Genomic DNA, 23,481 nt, shown 5'->3' with positions numbered 1-23,481 from the left:
CCAGCTGCAGAGTCCCGCCTCTAACTCTGTTTCTTCGACATTTGTACTAGTAAGAAAGTTCTTTTATATCGCCACTTAACCTCATAATTTATAGTTTACTGATTGTTTTTGTGACCTAACAATCAGAATGAGGGTTTTGTCTTACCCTTCATTGCATCTTTTCATCACCGTTTTGTGATTGAGGGCTAATCATTTTCCGGACCAATCAGAGCCCTTCATGCATGATTAATTTTGTTTATGAGGGTTCAACACTGCTTCCATGGAAATTAGAAGTCAGCCGCAGAAGTGAACTTGAAATGACCAAACCAGACACTGAAAACGAAACGTCGGGATTAATTTAAGGCAACTTGTGAACGTATTGAAGACATTTAACCGAAAAACTTATCCAGGGAAACTACAATGATTTGGAAAAACTCGTGAAGTGCGATTTTGAAACGACAACAAAAAAATCTTCTCGAACCATTATGGCGGATCAGCCTTCTTCGAGTGTTAATCCAGCTCCCCATAGCCGAGGAGGAAGGCATCGCTCCCGAAAGCAGCAAAAACCTTCGACGGCTGAACGAGAGCAGAAAAAGGCTTCAAGGTTACAGGCTTTGGGTCCAGGCGAATCAATAAAAGAAAAACAGGTTAGTAACGACTGCAAGCGCGCCAAAACTTTCATGACTTCTTGAGGTTTAGCATGTCACGCTACTCGATCATGACGGTCTTGGTGCTGCAGGAATGTGTTTTTCCTTTTAGCTTATTTTGAAAATCCTGTCGTTGTGTCTTGGGACTTGTCTTGATAGATAAAATAGCCTGCTACTATGTTGTATGTTTTAGCATTTGATGGATGCGTAATGCTGACATTAAATTTTGTGCGCCGCTCAAAGCTGTGAAAACGAACTGCAAATAAACTTCATCGCCATAAGCCTACTTGCTCTCCAGGTTCTAGTGGTATATAGATATATTTTTTGTCAATCGTATTCTACGGATTCAATCTTGTAGACAAGATAAGCGAAGTCAGTATATTAAAACATCGTAAATAAAAGAAAAAAAGAAAAACCCATTGCGATCCATATCCCATTTGTAGTGATGGCTGTAAAGTTTATGAATTTGGCTTGACAAGGAATTTTTTGATCATGATTTTAAGCTATCTTTTTTTCTGTTGTCGATATGGGTTTGGTTTTTCTCAAATTTTTGCCAATGTCTTAAAGCTAAGCCACTATATGACTTAATACATGTCGTATACACCGATTTTATGTGGACTGTTTGTACAGCTGAAGGTGTGTTATTTTGTCAGAAATATTCCGGTTTTTCCTAAACGACTACTATGGAAACAAATAATGTTATGTCTTCTTAAAACAGTCATGTGGCACAAGTAAGGACTGTGTGAGAGAAACAACTTTCTTGAACATGACACTACATGGTGGAAATAAAAACTAGTTTCGTTTTTATTGCGTTCACAAAGTGTAAAGCCTGGTTCACACTAGTGACATGACGACATCAACATAACGACATAACGAAAAGATCAGTTTTATGTTTATGTCTTTATGTTCATGCTGTTATGTTGCTGATACATCATTACGTCTACATGTTCACACTACAAACATAACGTCCTTTTTACGTCGAGATAACGTCCTTTTTATGTTGTTCGTGACAGTGTCGTTATGTTGTTATGTCACTGGTGTGAACCAGGCTTAACATAATCCTAATCCAGTCTACGTGGAGATTTTTTGGGACGACCATGCATCTTCACCAATAATTTGGCCTCCCCACAGCAGGGGCATTTGTTACATCATGAGTGTATGTACAAAGTCAGGTGTGAGATTCAAAGGAAGTGTGCATGAATTTGGCAGCTACAGTTTGGGTGCTATGATTTAGACCTGCTTGCAACTGAGCCTGCGCTGTTGGAAATGAATATTTTGTACATGTAGCTTGGGACAGTAAATAATTGATGGCCATGAACCAAATTTTCCGAGTTTTGTAGCTCGGCAAATGGTTATGGCATGTGGTCAGAAAATACATTTTCCAAGTTGTAGCTTGGCAAATGGCCATGATTTGTTGTCAACTTTCCAAGTTGCATACAACTGTAGCTTGCAAAAAGGCTGTGATTTGAGGCCAGAATTGGATGTCAAATTCCTACTGCCCCCCCCCCCCCTCTCCCTTAACCAGGGCACATCAATTATTCAAATGCCTTGGGATAGGAGCATGCTGAGACACTATGGACCATATCCCCATGGAAGGTATTTTTGGTTTGAACAGCTCCATCGGCCCCTCTGGAATTTCCAGTTGGGCATCAAACTGTCCTTTTAAAAATTTTGGCATTTGCAAATCCAACGTCCTTGGAATTTCTAGTGAGCTTCCATGAGGTGTGTACATGTATGTTTTTTTTTTTCTGGAACTGCACATTAACTCTAGGGACTTGTGAAGGGGGTGAGAGGGTGGTTGGGTGACGGGATAGCTTTCTTGCAATCTAAGAAACCTGATGCATAGTTCTGTACACTGTATGTTCCCACCTTAGCAAAAAGCCAGAGAAGAACGTGAAGCAAAGCGATCCATGATTGACTTCAGACATGACTATTTGATAAGCACAGTTGCTAATACTCTTGGACTAACAAATGATGAAGTCACAGAGTCCTTGCTGGAAGGGACTCAGGTCTGTAAGCATTTTCGTTTTTGTAATATTTCATGTAATTGATGGTATCTTTACTCAATGGCTAACATCAAAACAACAACAACAACAATTATATTGAATATTAATTCATTTACATTTACAGTGTACTTAAAAATGAATACTAAACACATTATAAAATGAAGGCCAATTGCCAATAAATTATTGCCAATGTGGCTTTTGCAAAGACTAATGGCTGGTTGTCACTAGGGACAGAGTTGTAGTTGGAATCATTGTTGGAGGCTGCCGTATGAGAGGTTATGGCCTTGTGAAAATCGAAAATCAAAAATCGGAGTTGTAAGCAGAGTCATAAGCTCGACAGAATCAGAGTCAGAAGAATCAGAACGTTTCCTTACTTCTGATTCAGTTTACTACTCCGTCGCGTGTGATCCAGTGAAAATTAGATTAGCAGAGTTGGAAGCAGAAGCGGAAGAACCAACCAGTCACAAGGCCTGGATTTGAACATTGTGATTGGTTTATTCTTCTCCTTCTGTTTGCGACTCCGACTATGCAGTTTTAACTAGATCACAAGTGATGGAGTCATAACTGGAAGCGGTGTTCTGCTTCTGACTCTGTCAGTTTGATTTTCATTAGATCATATTGCTCTACGCTTCTGATTATGACTCTGACTATGACTCCGACTATGACTCCATCACTAGTGAAAACCAGTCTTAATGCCCTAACCCTAACCCTAACCCTAAAGTAGAATATTATTACTCCCAGGTAAAACTATGACCTACATGTAAATAAGGGATAGCTATATAACCTGATGTTACAAAATATTTCATGACTTTGTTCAAAAAATTACATGTACATTCGTGCGGTTGCTGTACACTCTAACTTGCACCCCACACATACCTTGGTACATAATTTAGAACCACATCAGTAGTCTACAAATACATCCCTCCAAATACCAGTGCTGGCAGAACTTCTCCTCATCCAGGGGCCATGAAAGTAATGAAGACAGCACTATTGACTCTGGCCAGGTCTTCAACCCAGACCACTCAAAGTCCAGTGCAGTAAAGGTCTAATCTTACTTTATGTGTACACATGTACTTTCTCCTAAAATTTCCCAACCTGGATTGACAGTTCGGCCATTTTTACACTAGCTGGCCGGCTCATAAATTGCATGAGTGTATTCAAGCCTGCAAATAACAGTCGGTCATTGGACAATTGTCCGGTAAATTTGAGGTTTTGACAGGTAAAAGCTAATTAGCCTGGTCGGACACTCTGACCGGGCATTTCTGCTAAAATGAAAAATATTTTAACTGGAAATTTGTGGCCGAATATGGGACAAGTTATTTTGTTATACTGCCACACAGTGCTATGCAAAAAAGCATTGTTATCGGTTTTGTTTTATTCTAATTCTGAGAATTTTATCATGCGCAGTGCGCCGTCTCAAATGTTATGTCGAATTGTCAACACATCACAACAGCGCCACTATTCCTGCGTGTTAATTTACGCATTTTGCGGTGGCGTTGTGAAAGATCGTGAAGCCCCATTTAGTCTGAATTACGTTTGTCTGAAAAACTACTTAGAACTGAGGTCTTATGTAATTACTCATTGTTTGTTACCACCAAGTGTTGTGGAATTAAGTTTCAGTTGTAATACATTGACCTGATTAAAGATATTATGGAAATTGAATACACAGCCCAAATACTCATGTTTTGTTTATCTGAATGCAATTGCTTTCAAAAACTTTAAAACCTCTAAAACATAACCAAATGTTTTTCTAGTCCGTATGATCAAAACTCAGTTTAATTTTTAACCTTTTATAGTTTTTTTACGTCTGCCAGTGTGGTTGAAATGTAGTTTCCGTACCACAGACATGTTTTTGTGAAAAGCGTGAATGTACAAATTGGTCATGCTTTATAGTCACGACCGCCTCCGATTCCATATTTTAAATAATTACGCAAATTTTTTATTCAATTGACCCCGAAAGCTTTCAGAGGAAACTTGCTTTCAGAAATTAAAGTCGAAGAACTCATTTCAGCCAATTTTCAAGTCTCTGAATGTTATTGTGAGGTTTTATACTGACAAGCTGTCCACGCGGGAGATTGTTTCATCCCTTTTCCCTTTCAGTCCCTAGACGTCGTGGGAAACTTGTTGCATTGGAAACGCTTGTGTGACTAGGGGTATAAACATTTGTAAATTTGTCAATTTTCAACAGGTAAATTAATACCAGACGTAATGTATAGGTCCCCTTGCTGGTGCAAGTAGCAATTTTACACTCAGATGACTTTTAAGCTATTTGAATTTGCAACCAATATATTGGCGAAGAGTCTACACTGAAATACCAAAATGTCTCAAATGTCTCTTTTTAATTTCTAATGACAAACAATTTTTTTTGTCCGACCAGACTGGCTTTTTGTCAGGTCAAAACTTGTCTTTGTCCTGACAAATGACCTGCCTATAGACAAAAATTATTTGCAGGCTTGGTATTATAAGTTGAATTGGAAATACAGTACTTATCATACACAAAATATAAAATTTTAATGCTTATTATACACTATATAACTTGATGTTCATAAAACTTCTTTTATTTTCTTCTTAAACAATCTTGATCATCTTCGTGTAGATTGAAACCATGGAAGACTTTTTCAAGGCAGATGGTCTTTCAAGGATTGTATTTTACTTTCAAGAAGTTGAAAACTTACCAGATGCAGGTACTTTTCTAGAGTCATTTCAAGGTTTGCAGTCAGGAAAAGGGGAAACCGAAGATTATGTTGGGGGCTTCAAGGTTTACATGTATATGACTTGTATCTAATACACAGGCAGAGATGCTAACCTGAAGGAGTTGGAATCTGTGATGTTGCCAATTTTACCTCTTCTCAACTCCCAGCAGTGCAGTGCACATGATTGAGTTTCACTGATTAAACACAAAAACATAATAAACGTCCCCAACATTGCCTAGAGTCAGCCAAAATAAATGTGAAAATACATACAGAAGCCTCTTTCCTTGATATGTGGGGATTTGGTGACCGGTAGAAGAGACTGGGAGATTTGATCTGTACAGGGGTGTGTCTGGGAGACTCCCAGAGAGGTGCAGTCCATGAGAGTTGGCATAGATGCACATGCAAAAGTTATATATAATATTACTCTTGTCTTGTTCCTCACAAAATGGGTCTCCTTGGAATCAGTTTATTATTAATTCATGGTTTTGTTATAGACCTGTAATCCATTGCAAACTCAATGAGACTGATCAACAATATATAATAATAATTTATTATTCCAATTTAAAAAAATCCCAAAAGGCTAAAAAGTTAAAGAATCCCAGTCTAAGTAAAGTTTTAAATGATATTTGGATTAGTGAATCAATAATAATTTTGTTAATAAGTCTACAAGATAAATATATTATGTACATGTACACTGAACATGTACAAATAACATCCTTTGGTGTTCCCTTAACTTGTATTCATGTATTGCTCTTTTTTGCAGTTGAACATGTAAGACTCGGTCCTGGTGGTGCACAGGCAGCCAACATCAAGACCAAACCCAAAGTTTTTATTACAGATACAAGGGACATGCAGCTAGCTGGAGCGTGTGTGTTCTTTATCAAAATCAATCCATCAAAAGCTCTTACTTTGGCCAACATTAATCAGGTAATTAAAATTTCTAGTCTAGTCTATCAACTTTATTGGTCACAAAATTACAATATAATTAAAAGAAGAAAAGGACCAATAGGAATTGCGCGAACGAGAAAATAAAGTTACCCATGCGAGGCGCAACCCTAGAAGCTAGTAAGAATGGTGATAGAAAATCTTAAATTTGATAAAAACTACAATAAAATCTAATAATTACTTATAGTTAAAAATTATAGTTAAATCTAATTAATTACAATAGTTTAAAACAAAATGCGGATAATATTAGTCACAGAAAATTAAGAGCGGTGGCAAGGGCAGTTACGGAAGAGGAACCAGGAGCAGGGCATGTCAATATCATAGGTAGTGTCCAGTAAAGTAAAATAAGTGGCGTGCAAAAAATATTTGAATAAACTTGGGCTAGAAAATTTGTCTTGAGGGGCGAGATTACAGATAGTGTTCCAAGGTTTTACAATTCTATTGAAAAAAGAAGCTTGAAAAGTTGCGGTTTTACAGTAAGCAGGTTTTAGTACGAGGGTGGGGTTCTTAGAGCGGGACCGGCCATGTGTGGTAAAAGTAACATATCGTTCAATTTTTAGGTCAGTATATCCAGAAATACAGTTATAGAGAAATAAAAGATCTCTCAGTTCCCTGTCATATGTTAGTGGTAACAAGCGAAGAGTCAGCAATCGTTGTTTGTAGGACATCTCGCCGATTCTAGTTCTTAGTATCCAGCGAGTGGCGCGCCTCTGGACTCTTTCTAAGGTTGTTCTCAAATTGACACTAGCAGGAGACCAAACTTCCGTGGCATAAGTAAGCTGTGACTTCACGAGAGATAGATAAAGTGTCCGCCTTACTTTGATGTCGGTCATAAGTGGGCAAGTTCTCTTTAAGAGTCCCAGCATTCTATTAGCCTTGAGTACAATACGCGTTACATGCGAGTCCCACGTTAGATTTTTAGTAATAGTTACACCGAGGTCTTTTTCTTCCTGAACGCGTTGTATGTTTACCTCGCCAAGGTGATATTCATGATTTACAGGTGTTTTCTTTCGTGTAATTGTTAGCACTTTGCATTTGGACGCGTTGAACTTCATATTTGATTCGTGGCTCCAGGTGTTTAAACTTGTCAGATCCTGCTGGAGAATAGCACAGTCCTTCACTGACAAAATAGTACGGTGCAGCTTGGTATCATCAGCATACAGAGCGGTGCTGGTTTGCTCATGGATGACATCAGGGAGGTCATTGATAAATATCACAAAGAGGAGTGGGCCGACAAGACTACCCTGGGGTACACCGAAAGTGACCGGTAGACGCTCAGAGGCGGTGCCGTCAATCACAACTCTCTGCGATCTGTCCTTTAGGTAGTCAGAAAACCAATCTAATAGTTGACCTGTGACACCGTACCATTTCAGCCTTTCAATAAGGATCACGTGATCAACCGTGTCGAAGGCCTTGGCAAAATCAAGGTACAAAATATCCGTCTGTTTATTTTTGTCGAGTGCCTCCCCAATTGAATGAAGTACGGATAAGAGTTGCGAAGAGCATGAACGGGAACGCATGAATCCGTGTTGTAAGGATGTAATTGACTGCGAGACATGGGAATAAAGTCTATTACAAACGCAGCGTTCCATAACTTTACTCACAATTGGTAAAAGTGAGATTGGTCTGTAATTTTCAGCTGGCTCTAAAAGATCTTTTTTATGAACCGGAGTAACATCAGCTGACTTCCATTCTGATGGGAACCGCCCAGTACGCAGAGAATGGTTGAATAGGGAACAAAGACTTGGCGCGATCTGCTCACTGCACTCTTTAAGAATACGCGCAGGAATTCCATCGGGGCCAGTGGCTTTTGACGGATCCAAAATAAACAAGCAATCTCTCACCTCGTTGAAAGATAGTGTGATCTCAGAAAGTTCCGTATTTATTCTCATTGGATACATTTGCAAACTGCGTGCTTTGTCCTGCTTGGATGATGTAAACACAGAGCAGAAATAAGCATTAAAAAGCTCAGCCTTTTCGGCTGCAGTTTTTGCTGATTTCCCGTCAAAGGTGATCTCAGTATTCGAGCCCGGTCGATGATGTAGGATAGCTTTGTGATAGTTCCAGAATAGTTTAGGGTTTTCCTTTAAAGAGCCTTCAATTTTAAGGAGATAGTCGCGATGTTTTTGTCGAACAAGTTTCTTGATTTCATTGCTTAAAGATCTAAGCTTTAGCTTCCGTTCCACGGTTTTGTTTTCACGATATTTCCTCAGGGCACGGTACTTTCTGCGTAATGCAGACTTAACTTCCCTGTCTATCCAAGGAGGAGAGTTGGTGTCTCTAATGGTCTTCATTGGGACACATTCAGCAACTGCTGCTAGAAATAGATCTTTCCACCGAGACCAATAGATGTCAACATCGTCGAAGTGCGACATGTCAGAAGGTAGCAGCTGTAGGCGACCTCGCAGATCGTCAAAATCTGCCCTTTTGTAGTCGTACGTTTTACGGCGCACACGCTTTGATCGCTTGAATTTCAGTCGGATAAAAAAGTCCACCAAATAATGGTCAGAGGGAAATTCATTTTGCAAAGGAGAAATTGTAGAAACATGGTCTATGACTTCGGAGAAGTTACATAGAAGCAGATCAAGTTTGTTTCCAGCAATATGCGTTGGACCTTTGATAAACTGACGAAGAAAATTATCCTCCATAAGGTCAGAAAAAGCTTCCTCTTCCGCCGTTCCGCCTAAGCTAGTTGAGGTAGACTCGTCCAGTGACCATTTAATTGATGGAAGATTGAAATCGCCAACTAAGACCATACAGGCCATTTCGGAATTTTGTTGAAGAGAGTGGTTCAGCAGATTTAGATCGTCAGGACCAGGATCTGGATGATAAAATGTGTAAAGGATAACTGGTTTAGAGCTATCCTTAAACAGCTCAACGGCTACAAGTTCGATTTGTTCTCTCTCTAAGTCAAAGCGGCGGTTAGACCGGATGTCAATTTTAACAGCAATCAGCACTCCACCTCCGGTCTTTCCTGTTCTATCCTTACGATAGATGTTATACCCAGTAAGTATTTCAGATGACAGCACTGTGTCGTTGAGCCATGTCTCGCAAATGGACACAACATCGTACGAGTGGCGGTAAACCAACTGTTGTAAAATAGTTAATTTGCATAGTTTGCACGAAGGTTTACCATCAAGCGGGACGAAGGCTTTGACACTTCTTGCGTTTAAATAAAGGACGCTCAAACCGGCGCTGGTTTGATAGTTGAGCTTTCTTGGAGGTCCTGGGTTAGGACAAATGTCGCCACTGATGGTTAAGCAGCTAAGTTGGAATGAAGAGGTGGAGTTTGGATAGCGACTGATCCTGGCACTAAAATATTTCTTGACTTTCATTCGGATGAAATCAACTTTGCACGGTAGTGAGCTGTTGTAGGTTGAAATTCGCCTCTGGGATCCATATGTGAGCATATTGGAAACCCCGGGAGTGTTAGGAATGCGAATATAAATCTGCCAGTCAAGAGTCCACAAGTTGAACAGCAAGAATACGAGAATTATTTCGGAGCGCATGGAGCGCATGGAGCCGTGACTGCCCGCCATCTTGAAATTTCACGCGTGATTTACACTAGTTAACAAGCCATGTTAAAGTAGCTAACAAAGTTTAAAAGACATTTTTATTATTAATACCTTGCTATACTAGCTGATAAAAATAATGAACAAAAAAAGTGTGCTTGGTTGCAATAAATGTAGATGGTGTAAAACAAAAAAAAGGATGATTTTAATAAATTATTTTGATTGGAATTGCTCCCGTCTTTCCTCTTAGGAAACAACATTTGGTCTGTTGGACACTCGGGGTGTTGGAGTCCTGCATTCTGTTGAAAGACTTCTTGCTGATATCTACATTCCTGCCCTGTCTAAGAGTTCCAACTGGGGTGAGCTGTCAGACAAACATGGATCGGGAGTGCGTCAAGGCTTCATGAACCAATTAGAAAATTTTGTTGGTAAGTTAATATTATAATCAGTATCTTTAAAGGGAATAGGGTAACAAATTTTGGGTCAAGTCTGAAAGAAACTAATTTTTTTTACCAAGTTATGGTATGGTAGGTGAATTAATAACATGCAAATTTTTAAGTTCAAAACTTAACTCGTGATTATGTTTTTGGCTGCTGTCAGTCATTTTTAGGATGTGAACTAATGAACCTCAAGAAAAAAAACGGATCAAAACCTACTAGTTACAACACACATGATCTTTTGAACCCACTGAAGTAAACTTCTGTTTCCTGAGAGGTCTGCCAAGATGTTTGGTGACAGCAAAATATGAAATTGTTGATTGAGGGGAGTTCACATGTTAAATTGAAAGATGCAGTAACTGATGTTAAACTGAATTTTATCGTAAAATAGTTTGTTCATTTGAATTCTGTCAGGTATCCTTAGTAGTGCACAGGCCAGTTTAGATGATGCAGTGACACTCAAGGAATGCGACAGTGTTGACTTGACAAGAATAAGCTCCCCTAATGATTACATAGCAGCTGCTAGTTCCAGCGAGACACTGGAGCAAATTGAAGAGATTGTCACGGCGTGGATCAAACAGATTGAACAGGTAACACATGCACAGACATTTTAAGACGGAAAAAAGAATGGATTGTAACTGTGTATGCAAGGAGGAAGAGATTCCTTATGGTTAGCTTAGTGGACTTCAGTTCAAGCAGTTCAGGTGTTAGCCCTGGCAATGTATCTGTGTTTTGTTACATGTACATGAACTTGTTAAACATTGGGTAGTGGCAATTAATGTTAGACAAACAATAACCTGTGATGGACTAACATCTCATCCAGTGATATGTGGAAATACCCTTAGGCACTTCATGCAACTGACACTAGCAGTTAGGCCTATGGGTAGACTTACCTATGGGCGAAATAACAAAACTGGAACTACAAAATCTTGGTCTTGTTTTGACTGTGTGCATGTGTTCTACATGTAGTTCAATAACGGTATCTAAAAATGCGTAGAGAGCGTAACCGCTGTGACTAATGCTGGTTCACCCTCCGATTTCTTCCAGAGGTCTCAATTTGTTGGTACAGACCAACAGAATCACAGCCTCTGGGAACGAGATTAAAAATATACGCTTTGGTCACCCTTTTTAGAAGTGAAAACTAGGACAGAAATTCGGTTGAGGAATAAGGACAACAGTGGCCCTGATTTCTCAACAGTTACGAAAATGTACTCAGAAGGTTCACATCTAGGGGCAAAAGAGGCCTTTTGCTCTTGGCAGGTTGTGTTGTCTGGACTGCTGTTGTCAGACACATAATGCATTGTACATTGTACCTGCTCGTGATTGTTTGTTCTTTTAGGTTTTGGCAGAAAGCGAACAAATGAGAAAGGAGGCTGATGATGTTGGGCCGAAAGCAGAACTTGATCACTGGAAGAAAAGAATGGCCAAGTTTAATTCTCTCTTGGATCAGATCAAAGGCACGGAATGTAAAGCAGTGGTTGGAGTTCTTCATGCAGCCAAGTCAAAACTCCTGAAGGTTTGTTACTCGAAGTGCCTGCAGCTCCTGCTGTTAGTCCATCTCAGTATTTAATCCGACTTCGAGAGAGTTCAAAGCTGACCCGGCCCTGGGGCCCGTTTCTCGAAGGTCCCGAAAAGTTTTCACACCCGGAAAGCCGTAGTAGAATCTCAAACCTTATGATTACAGAGCTGTTTTATTCACATATTCGTAATATGAACAGAGGTTTCCTTCATACAAGAAGTTTCAGGCGCATGCACCTCTCTGCTTTTACATGTAGATACAGATTAACTAAAAATGGTTTTGCGGGCCCAAAAAGGTCCCGGGGCTTTCGAGAAACGGACCTCTGGCCTCCTACATAGACGCTCTTAGGGTTTTTCACATAATCTTCAGATTGGGTGACGAACCTAAAGAGCGTCTGTGCAGGAGGCGAACTAGGCCCTTGATTCTCATAAAAAAATATAGAGAATCGAAAATTCAATCACTGCTGGAAAACGTTACAGGGGAGCTTCAGCAAACCAAGACGGCGACGCGAACAAGAACGTCACCAAAGAAAAGGTTTAATGAGCAGAACAGTGGTTATGCACGTGCGTTTTGAATCTTGGTACATTTCTCACCCGTCATCTGCAAAACAACAACGTGAAATGACCAAGTTCTGCGTATTTTGGAGAACGTGAACCGTAACGACTGATTTTCCGTATCTCCCTTTGGAATTGAACGCTAGCATGTATTAGCCTGAGCGCTCTTTGACTGATAGGCGTAGTGAACAGATCAACACAGCTGCAGCAATTGAAGTTCAAAAGTAAGTTCATTTTTTACTAGGCGTCTTCCTCGGTGTCGTTGTCGTCATTGCTAAAGCTCCATACAATGTATAATACACATTAATTTAAAATATTGCTGTTCAAAACTTACTTTTTGTTTTCTTTTCGGCAGACATGGCGAGACATTGACAGCAGAATAACTGATTACGCCAATGAAGCTAAAGACAATGTGAAGTTCCTTTATACCCTAGAGAAATTTTGTGACCCACTCTACAACAGTGATCCAGTAAGTAACATCAATCTGTGGTCCAACATAGCACTACATATGTTGCCATTTAGAATAGTTTTCACTTGAGTTTTGTAAAACGAATTAAATCACTTGAAGTAATTTCTCTAACCAATCCCAAGGGACACAGACAAGGCAGTGAACCAATCAAAACTTGAACCAATTACATGTCGCGTCGCTGACACGAATCGCGGGAAAATGTGTGTGAGCGAGTCACCATTGGTTTTGATCGATTGGATGACACACTGACAAAATGGCGCGAGTTTTTTTAAGCCGATCGCCTACCGTAGTAATACAAAACCAATTCAAACGCGAATTACATTCAACGCTCAAGTGAAAAACTCTCTAGCCAAGTTGTGGCTTTGCTTTTTGTCTTGGATTTTCGTACTAAGTATGAATATTTATACCTGTGTAATGTTAGGTTGGTATGATGGACGGGATTCCAGGCCTTATAAACGCTATCCGCATGATTAACAGTTACTCAAGGTATTACAACACATCTGAAAGGATGACAGCCTTGTTTGTCAAGGTAAGTGTATAAGAGACTGTTTTCGGAAATTTGAAAAGCTAATTTTTGAGGGTAGCCCTTCTTCAGGACTGGGCCTACCAGGCTGACGTTTTGTTAGACTGTTAACCAGTCTTCCAGGCACTCGGTCATTTGTAGAGCAGCGCAAAATGGCGAAAGAAAAAAATGGGTGGGGGAGAGGGGGTATCGCCGATTTTGGCGCTACGTCCCAACTAACTGAACGCCCGTAAGAGGCTATCAGAATGTTGGAATTTCAGTTTTTCTAAGGGACGGATGATTCGTCTTAATATTGACTTCAAGAGGACAATTAACCACCTGTAAGAGTACTGTACTTCCCGCTGCCAATCACGCAATCACCACAGCAGCTTACAGTGTTCGTAAGCACCTTGAAACTCCTTGAATTTGCAAATTTAAAGTTGTTGAAACTTTTTTTTTCCTTTGTGTTTCCTAATCTTTTACGTAAGTGAGAAATAAGCGTTACACTAACTTTAATGTATTCTTTGGCAGTTTATTCTCTCAGTTTACCAATAACCAATGTATGTAAGTTAAGGGCACAGTAATTCCCTAGTTCCCTCGGTGCCTAGCTATTTTGTCATAAGAATTTAGGGCATACTACATGTAAATGTAACAGAAACTCTGCCCCGTTTCAGGTCACAAATCAAATGATCACCGCTTGCAAAAACTACATCACAGAACACGGCTACAAAACAGTGTGGGAATATCAACAAGAGGAACTCGTTGAGAAACTGAAGAACTGCATCCGATTGAACGAGGAGTATCAGAGATGCTTCCAAAAGACGAAGCAGCGACTTGAGCAGAACCTCGAAGAAAGGCAGTTCGAATTCAGTGAAATGTACATTTTTGGCAAAAGTAACACATTTTCTCGCCGGCTTAACAAGATTATTGATATGCTGGACACGATGAAAGCGTTTTCGTGTCTCGGAGAGTCGCGGATTGAAGGCATGGAGCAACTTTGGAATAAGTTCGTTTTAATTGTTACAACAATGAAGAAGAAACCATACGACTTGCTGGATTATCGCAAGATGGATTTTGATGCTGATTTTGACGAATTCAAACGACAAATAAACGATCTCCAGGTAAGCTAAGCTTGTTCTTTCATCTCAGTTATCGTAGGCTGAATTAAGGGACGTTCAAAGTACACGCGTGTAACTTGTAAGTGGACTTAAACAAACATCATTACATGTTGAGTGAAAGGGAAAAAATAATGGCGAACACTCGAGCCTGGTTCAGAAATGGAATGCTGGATGCTCCACGGTTCACGTCAGTTGACCAAGTGTAACAATTGTGGATTGTGTTCAAAAAATTAGCACGCGCGGGCAACTTATTACAGGACTATGTTAGTTTAGCCAGTAACTAAAATCAGCTAAAGTCAACCAATCAGATTGATCAATTGCCGGTCCAACATTCTCTAGGTATTTTGGCCGGGCACTGTCCCGAATGATCCCGCACGATCAATCTTCGTTGTATGGCTGACGTTTCTGAAAGAACCTACTTTCACATAAACACCTTTTCTTCCGTTTCCTTTCACGGCAGACGGGAGTACCTCCCACTCAGAATTGTACGCTTGAAGTCTTCGATGTTTTTCCAGTCCGTGATCGTGGCATTTTTCATAACATTCTCAGTCGTGTAATAAATTTCTTATTAGCCAAGCTTGCTTGGGACCGTACTGGGAGAATATAAACCCTCGGTCTTTTTTGTCCGGGCCTCGCTGTGCTTGGTCCGTACTGTCAAGTCATCGGGCCGATATTTTACCAGTACGGCCCTCGCGCTTGATTAATAAGATATATATATATTCTATCAACTTGTCGCCCAACAAGTAGTACCGTTACTCACCGATATACTTAGTCCCACTGGCCTCGGATAAAAAATTGGGATTCTTTGGTATGCTGAGCTGTCGTTTCATTAATTTACCTGCGCCCATGATTCTATATTCTATCGTTGAGCTTCATATTGTGCGTGTTTTCAAAACTTCACCAAACTGAAGTTACCGATTTAAATCTAAGTTTTGTAGTAAACTACGTATGCACATGTATGTTTTTGTTTACGAAAACAGGTTCAACTTCAGATTTTTATGGACAACGCATTTGACCGGATTCCTTCAACTCAGCGTGCTTTGAGATTAATTAGGAAGTTTGAAAGGTAAGTTTTTGAGAAGTACAATGTAGGATATGAATATACAGAAAGAAAGCTAAGATGGTCAAAGCAAAACGGTCATTCCAGTTTTATAAGACAACTGAGAAGGCCAAGTAATATTAAAATTTTTGTAATCAGTAATTTCATTTGAGCTTTTTCCCTCCAGGTTGTCTCTCGATAGCTTGAAAGACACGATCCAAGAAAAATACGAGCGAATCCTCATGTATTACGGCCGTGACATCGATACGATTCAAAAGATTTACCAGAGGCATCGCAACGATCCGCCAGTGGCCTGGGACCTACCGCCCATCGCCGGCAAGATAGCCTGGGCCCGACAGATGTACAGAAGGATTCAAGAGCCAATGGAAATGTTTCAGAAGTATCCTACAATTCTTCAGACGACGGATGCAAAGAAGATCATCAAAAATTACAATAAGCTGGCTAAGGTTCTGTTGGAGTTTGAGGTGCTATACCATCAGGCCTGGATGAAACAGGTATATAATACAGGTAGCAGTTACGATGTAACAACTGAAAGATTTGTTCCGAAAAAGGTGCTTTTCCCACCAGGAACGACCACCTTGTCGCGATCGCGCGTCTATCCATTCGCGTCTCATTAAAACGACCTTACATGTATTTACAATAACCTCCTGATCTCTGATGTTCATGGTCACATCTCTTTTATCGACCAGTTCATGTTGCTCCCAGGTGGCCGTTGTAGAGTGGCATTTTACTCCCAAACAGTGGTGCCATATTTCATTTTGCAACGTACATGCATTGAAAATCAAATAGACCGTGGTGAAATTTCTTCTTATTCACTAAGGGCCTGCAAGGGCAAACAGGCTGTTCCACTGCGCTGCACCCTCTTTCTAAGGAACAGCTACATTGTATGATGGTGCGGTGCTGTGAAACAGTTTACCCGTCAAACTGCGGCAAGTACAAACTCTCACCAGTTTTAAATCCGGTTACAGCGGTCTCTCCTAGCACGTGTAAATAATATGAAGACACGGCATTCGTGGAAAGAAGGCACCGCTAAAGAGCTCTCATTTGAATTGTTACACGTTAGGGTTTTATCTAATCTCACGTTCGTTTTTTCTTGCACCATGCAGGTGGAAGTAGCAAAGTCTGGTCTCCAGGCTTCCCTCCTTGTTCGTCACCCTGAAACCAAGGAGTTGTTCGTGAACTTTGACCCTCAGATTCTAACACTCATCCGGGAATCAGAGTGTATGGTTCGCTTAGGGCTGGACATTCCATTTGGCGCCCAGACCCTTCTCCAAAAACGACAAACAATCAAGAACAACTTCAACCGACTTCAGGTAGGAAATGGCTTGTGATGAAATACGGCTTGAAGCCTGCATAGTAACATTGCACACAGTTTTGTATTACAGGTCTTGATAAGCCATCCAGCAAAGATGATCGCATTTGTTTTCATGTTTGTCATTTTACAGGAATTAATGCAGTCGTGACAAGATGATTACACATAAGAATACAGTTTGTATTCAGGCGCGTTTTCATTGCTAGACTAAATTGCTTCATGTATGTTCTGTGTTTCATGTCCTCTAAATTTCTCTCGAGTTCTCAACTGATTATCGTCGTGTTTTGTGCCAGTATTATAATACTGAGGCATAAAGTAAAATTGCGGTCTCAATAATCGATCTCCTAAAACGAGTAAGTCATGGGAGACTACGTTAAGGCGCTTTTTCTCTTTTAAGTAATTGCGAAATGGTTCAAGGACAGATGTGTTTATCTAATTAAAAACTACCAGCCAGACTGACCCGAATTCTCTTTTCCCTCTTTCTTTAGCTGCTGTTAGGTGAAAGCGTGCGTGTTCTGAGCAGAATACCTCAGGCATTTAAACCTCTGATGTCGCCGCATCTGGCTAAAGTGGAGGCAGCGATCGAGCCAGGTCTCACAATGCTAAACTGGACATCTCTGAGTCTTGACGCCTATATGGATAGCGTGTACGAAGCTCTGAAAGAGCTCGAGCTGCTGATTGATCGAGCGAATGATCTGGTCAAGTTCAGAATAGAGGCAGTGTTGCAAGAGATGAGTAACACACCGCTTTGTGAGTTGCCCAGTGATGCTCCTTGGACGATAGAGAAATTCCTTAAAAATACAGAGGTAACTTAATTTCTATTGTTACTTTTTTTAAAGAAGAAAAAAATGAAGGCAAATAGGCCAAATAATGTGAAGGACACTAGCCAAAGGCTAGAGTAACAGGAAATATGCCACATATGGACTGATATCTTAGCGCAAATTTAGTTCTGTTGTTAAACCCCCAAAAGTTGGCAAGCGAGCCAAGATGCAGTCAGTTAGTCATGGCCAGTGAGCGCACTGCGTGTGATCGTAATGCAGGTAGTTTTGCTTTGCCTACCCTAATATTCCAAATCTTGTTACGCGTAATCGTTTTAAAGATAACGTGAAGTAGCTACAAATATTATTACTTCCCATAGATTGGATACTTAGTCAGTGTGCCGTTAATCGCTTTCTGTTGCATTGCATCCTCACAGGAGCTTTGTAAGCGAGGCTCAGAGCTGCTGGAATCAAAGAGCGCACGAGTGGAAGAAGCTGCTAACGAACTTATTGCAATGTTACTTGAACTTGACGAGGAAGATGAGGACGAGCTTGACAGCGACGAAGATCAGGAGAAATTGGACGACTTGCCAAACGACAAGGACGATGGAGCGAAAGATGAAATCGTCCCTAGAGGGGAAAGTGCACGGAGTCGCCCCCGCACGGGTGGTAGTCGTCCAGATAGTCGCTCGGCTAGCAGCCGATTGGGGAGCGCCGTCATTAGCCCAGCGGCTGCTGCAGCTAAACGCAAGCGCGAGATACGTGATCAACTAAATATGGAAGCTCAGGAATTGTTGATGCATTTTATTCATAAGAATGTAGACGCGATTGTTCGGGTAACGAGAACAACGTTAGATGGGATGCGCAAACGTGTACAGGCGGCAATAGCAGTTCATTATCTTGAAAACAGCAACTCCACGGGGCAGGGGAGGGACTCAGGTCCTGATTTGTCGCCGTTGTTTTTGGCGAACGTGACGCTGCAGATTCCAAACATCACCATGCAACCTGCTTTGGACGAGATTCAACAAGGACTAAACAAAGCGGCACAGTATGTCGTGTCTGTGTCCAAAGGCGTGTCGCAATGGAACAGGACTTGTAAAGCGCTCATTAAAAAAGAGAAGAAAGAAAAAGACGATTCTGATGACGAGGCTCGGAGCCGCTCGGCAAGTAACGCGGGAAGCGACGACGAGAGCCGATCAGACGTCGCACCATCCCGAAGAGTTACGAGAATGCCAGCGGATAGCGACGCCGGTACAGTCGTCAGCATGGCAATCTTCCCGCAGAAAGCGAATTACTTCAAAAACGTCGCCGAGAACAAAGAAATCGCTAAACTGGTATCATTCCTTTCGACAGCGATTAATTCCCAGAAGAAAGATGTCACGACCGCCTTGCAGTTTTTTACCAAGTATGAGCCAATTTGGAAAGAAGACCGAGAAGAGGAGATTGCGAAGTTTTTGGAAACTGATCCCAAGCTGTCGGAGTTCGAGGCACAGATTCTGAGGTACAAGGCGCTGGAGGAGACTATCATGAAAGAACCAGAGTCTTACAAAGCTGGAGCCATAGCACTGTTCACAGGTATCGTGTGATGACACGTTCATTTCTCCAAACCGTATTAATAGTTTATCAGGCGTGTGACGAGAAGAAAGAAAACCATCAACCAGAAGAGATCGTATTAATCGACCCTCAAATTCTCAGACCTGAAAATTTGAGATTTCTTTGGCGATTAGCTGTGAAAATTTAAAATCTTCAGCAGTGGACCCAGGCTATGAATCCGGCAACCTTTATGCGTCCAAATTCACACTTACAATTACCACCAACTTATTCCTTTATAATGTAGTTGTTGCTCGTAGGATTACAGGTGTGTGCCATAGCTGTGAATTTGCTAAGAAACCGCCATTTAAGCTTGTTTACGTGTCGTTAACACGGTTCACCTGTTTTCTGATTTATTCTTAATTCTATTTTTGGGTATAGTGGTTTGTTTTACTGTGGTTCCTTTAGTTTCATATTCGACAACTACTATCGAAAACGTTTCCTCTGTCTAACTGTTATTTGCTGCTTTTCTCACAGAACGCCTGAAAACAGCGTTGTGCGCAGAAACAAGAGCCTGGTGCGTTGCGTTTGGTCAAAACTGTAACGTCAGGTATCGAACAGAAATGGAGGAAATATTCACCTTTATTGAAGAGATCACGAAGCGTCTCAGCCGGCCAATCAAAGACCTTGATGATATACGGCATGCTATGGCCGCCCTGAAAGAGATCCGGGACAGAGAGATCATGATTGACATGTCCATTGGGCCTATTGAGGTAAGGGGCCTAGATGTTCCTACAGTACCGGCCATGAGGATTACAGCTTTACACGCGCGTAGAGTGCAAAAAAGCCACATTTTATTTGTGTGCTCAAGGATGCGTTCTCGTTTTGTTTTCACAGGAATCATATGCGGTGTTGAATCGTTATGAACTTCTCGTCGCCAAAGAGGAATCGGAAAGGGTGGATACTCTTCGATATTCCTGGCAGAAACTCCAGTCACTGGCGGTAAGTACGCTGATGACAATTTGCTGAATTGTTAGCTTGGGTATTGACGTTCATAAGGTATTGGCATTCATATCGCAACTTCAAGGTTCGAACTTCTTTTCAGGTTTTGAGGAAATGTTATGTCTTCACTACTGTGTAAATTAGATTTGTTCGGAAACGGTGTAATCATAACGTAGTTCATTTGCACTTTTTCATTTGCTTAATCGTCTTCAACTTCGTTTGACAGACATCCTGTTTGCCCTCATATTGGTGGGTTTGGCTATCGTCTTGAGCTAGAAAAAAGTGAAATTGAAAGTTGAAAGTTAAATTTGGAGTTAGCTGAATGTACTTCCTTGTTCTGTAACGAAAAAAAGTAATGAGCAGCCATTAAGAGCAATGCACTGATAATGTGTATTTTTATCTTTCTCTCTCCAGACTGAGTCTCAAGGGCATCTCATACAAATTCAGCCCAATTTCAAGGGAGATCTTATCGACAAAGTGCAAGTCTTCATCGTCGATGTGTCGTCTTTCTCCTCAGACTATCACTCGGTATGTTTATGTCGACTCCACTCTCACGACCAATATGTTACCTTGTGTTCCAGCATATTTATATCTGTAGTGTATGGAGTAGAATCCCGATTTTTCAAACCATCTAAGGGAACGTAAATTGGCCCAAAATATCGAAAGGTTCGAGAAATCTATGGTAGATTTTCTTGCAACCTTTTAAAGGAGCTGAAAAATTGCCCCGTATAATCAGGAAGCTGGATAAAGCGAAGGTTGTAAGAATTTGGATTCCACGGTAATTACAAAAACATTTGTGATGCTTGCGTTGCTGTTACGAAAGAAAAAAAAATAAGATGGGGATTTGCTGTTACGTTTTCGTGCCAATGCCTCTGTTACGGAAGACAAGAGGTTGCAATATGGTTATCTTTCGTCTGCCATTTACTGTAGTATCTGTTATTATCCTAACTGTATTGTACTGTCTTGTTATCAGAGCGGCCCAATGGTTGCCAACGTCCCTCCTCGCGAGGCTAGTGATCGACTCATCATATTTCAGGTAGGTTTGCTTACCTGGAAATTCTCGTGATAGCAATATAATCTACAAGCGACATGACCACATGAGGTTTATTGTGTTGAATCCAATCCTGAGCCCGGGGTTTGAGCCCTGGCCTCGCCTTTTCAGTGTATTTGAGTCTCCGTGCTGTGTCCTTGGGCAAGACAATTTATTTTCACGGTGTTCAGTTGATGTCTTTCGAGTGCCAATTGGTGGAGACAGAGAACTATTGCGATTGATTTCTGACACATCCAGGGCGAGTGTTGATGCGCTTAAGTAAATGATAGGTCACTGGGCGGTTCAGAAACAGTTCAGTCAAGAGCTCTTGTCACATATAATTGTATTAATTGCTTGTCTTGTTCCGTTTAGAACCGTTTTGATGCTCTGTGGCGCAAGTACGTGACGTATTCCGGCGGTGAAGAGCTGTTTGGGCTCGCTGTGACTGAATATCCAGATCTTATGCAGATCCGCCGAGAACTGAACCTTCTACAGAAGCTCTATGGTCTGTACAACGACGTCATCGATACTGTAAATGGCTATTACGACATCCTGTGGGTTGATGTTAACATCGAAAAGATCAACATCGAACTACAAGACTTTCAGACCCGGTGAGAATTACTCAAAGATCACTTAGCGTGCAGCAGAAGGCGCTACGCACAATATCTAATGGAGTGTTTGAAACACTCACTGTTTCTATTCTGCATCTCTCTACGCCAAAAGAGTCACATGCTGTAGTGTATCTTACTTGATTTGTACAATATTTTTATATTTGTACAATATAAAGTTTAGGTTTTCTTTGATTGAAAGTCCAGTATTTTGTAAGTATCCTGACCAAACCGTATCTTATCCAACGTATTTCTGTGTTGTACTGGATCTCCTGATAAGAGAATAAAATTGTAAATGTTTTGACTGACACACTGTAGTGTCAATTTGATTATCTGTCTCTGACCTTGCGACAGATGCCGTAAGCTTCCCAGAGCCTTGAAAGACTGGCAGGCCTTCCAGGATTTAAAGCAAACCATCGATGACTTCAACGAAAGCTGCCCGCTCCTTGAGCTGATGGCTAACAAAGCCATGAAACAAAGGCACTGGGACCGAATAGCCGGGCTGACTGGTCATACGTTCGACATGGAGTCAGAGACGTTCTCACTCAGAAACATCATGGAAGCACCACTACTGAAACATAAAGAAGACATTGAGGTTTGTTGTTGTTTTGCTTATTGCCAAATTTTAATTTACAATTATTCCCGTGGAGAAGTATTACAGAGATTTACGTTCGTTCTTCTCTTTAGGATGTGTGCATCGCTGCAGTCAAAGAGAAAGACATTGAAGCCAAACTGAAGGCAGTCGTTGCCGACTGGAGCACAAGAGAACTGACGTTCGCGAACTTCAAGAATCGCGGAGAACTTTTGCTGCGAGGCGACAACACGTCCGAGATTGTGGCGTTAATGGAGGACAGTTTAATGGTGCTTGGGTCGTTAATGAGCAACAGGTAAGATTAATTCTCTATTTGAGGCGAGAAGACCTTGTGGCGAACGGTTGTTAACCCATAAAATGCAGAACTCGAACTTGAACTTTAAAACGTTTACCGTTCTAAACTTCAACTTCACTTTTTTATTGCGGACTATTTACAGAGTGAATTTACATCAGTATTACACAATAAATATGGGAAGAGAAATATATGTTACATATGGCTATGAAAGGAATTAAAAAAGCTTTCGAGCTGGTTATCACCGTGTTAAGCTAAATGCGGAGAACAAAAATACAATACGGAGGAATACATTACTGAAAATACATTACAAAACTATAAGTGACTATTATTAACTATATTTTAAGTATTTGAGAGGTAAAAGAGGTAAAAGAGGTGTTACTTGGTATCATTTTTACTTGCTGTTTGTGGGTAACCGAAATCTAAAACTTATTACACTCGGTCAGGACCCAAAATTCAACGGGCATTAGAACTATTAGATTTAGATTCATATTTGTAATCGCCTTTACTTGATCGCTGATTATCTTACCAGGTATAATGCGCCTTTCAAGAAGAACATTCAGAGTTGGGTACAAAAGCTTTCGAACACAACCGACATTATTGAGAACTGGTTAACAGTGCAGAACTTGTGGATTTACCTTGAGGCTGTGTTTGTTGGAGGAGATATTGCAAAACAATTGCCAAAGGTTTGTCACAACTTCCATTGATAGTTTTACACAGAATCAAAAAAGAACATAAATTTCACTCTTAAATGAAATAAAATGAAATAAATCCGGCTGGGACCTCAACTGTAAGCGTTATCCCAGCGGTACCTAACTCATTTAGAATTTTTGAAAAGGTTGAGAACAGAATCTGAATGTCCAGCAGACTCGAGGCTTGATCAGTGAAAGCACATGGTAATCGAGAGCCTAGGGAA

General features: G+C 40.8%; 1 protein-coding gene across 1 annotated transcript in view; it reads left to right on the top strand.

The window, feature by feature from the left end:
• Nucleotides 1–256: 256 nt before the first annotated feature.
• The window catches only part of LOC145465845 (dynein axonemal heavy chain 5-like), a 57,831-nt gene continuing 34,606 nt past the window's right edge, over nt 257–23,481 (top strand). The window contains exons 1-23 of the mRNA XM_081449598.1: nt 257–626; nt 2,501–2,635; nt 5,229–5,316; nt 6,089–6,252; nt 10,033–10,210; nt 10,634–10,809; nt 11,559–11,735; nt 12,648–12,761; nt 13,183–13,290; nt 13,938–14,384; nt 15,362–15,447; nt 15,608–15,935; nt 16,548–16,754; nt 17,242–17,559; nt 17,949–19,086; nt 19,579–19,814; nt 19,939–20,043; nt 20,458–20,571; nt 21,017–21,079; nt 21,446–21,684; nt 22,036–22,276; nt 22,369–22,568; nt 23,098–23,251. Coding sequence (XP_081305724.1) covers nt 465–626; nt 2,501–2,635; nt 5,229–5,316; nt 6,089–6,252; nt 10,033–10,210; nt 10,634–10,809; nt 11,559–11,735; nt 12,648–12,761; nt 13,183–13,290; nt 13,938–14,384; nt 15,362–15,447; nt 15,608–15,935; nt 16,548–16,754; nt 17,242–17,559; nt 17,949–19,086; nt 19,579–19,814; nt 19,939–20,043; nt 20,458–20,571; nt 21,017–21,079; nt 21,446–21,684; nt 22,036–22,276; nt 22,369–22,568; nt 23,098–23,251 — 5,178 coding nt within the window. The 5' untranslated portion in view covers nt 257–464. The remainder of the gene's footprint in view (nt 627–2,500; nt 2,636–5,228; nt 5,317–6,088; nt 6,253–10,032; nt 10,211–10,633; nt 10,810–11,558; nt 11,736–12,647; nt 12,762–13,182; nt 13,291–13,937; nt 14,385–15,361; nt 15,448–15,607; nt 15,936–16,547; nt 16,755–17,241; nt 17,560–17,948; nt 19,087–19,578; nt 19,815–19,938; nt 20,044–20,457; nt 20,572–21,016; nt 21,080–21,445; nt 21,685–22,035; nt 22,277–22,368; nt 22,569–23,097; nt 23,252–23,481) is intronic.

The sequence above is a fragment of the Orbicella franksi genome, chromosome 13, assembly GCF_964199315.1.
Source record: "Orbicella franksi chromosome 13, jaOrbFran1.1, whole genome shotgun sequence".
Classification (NCBI taxonomy): domain Eukaryota; kingdom Metazoa; phylum Cnidaria; class Anthozoa; order Scleractinia; family Merulinidae; genus Orbicella; species Orbicella franksi.
This window is presented reverse-complemented; position numbering and strand designations above follow the sequence as displayed.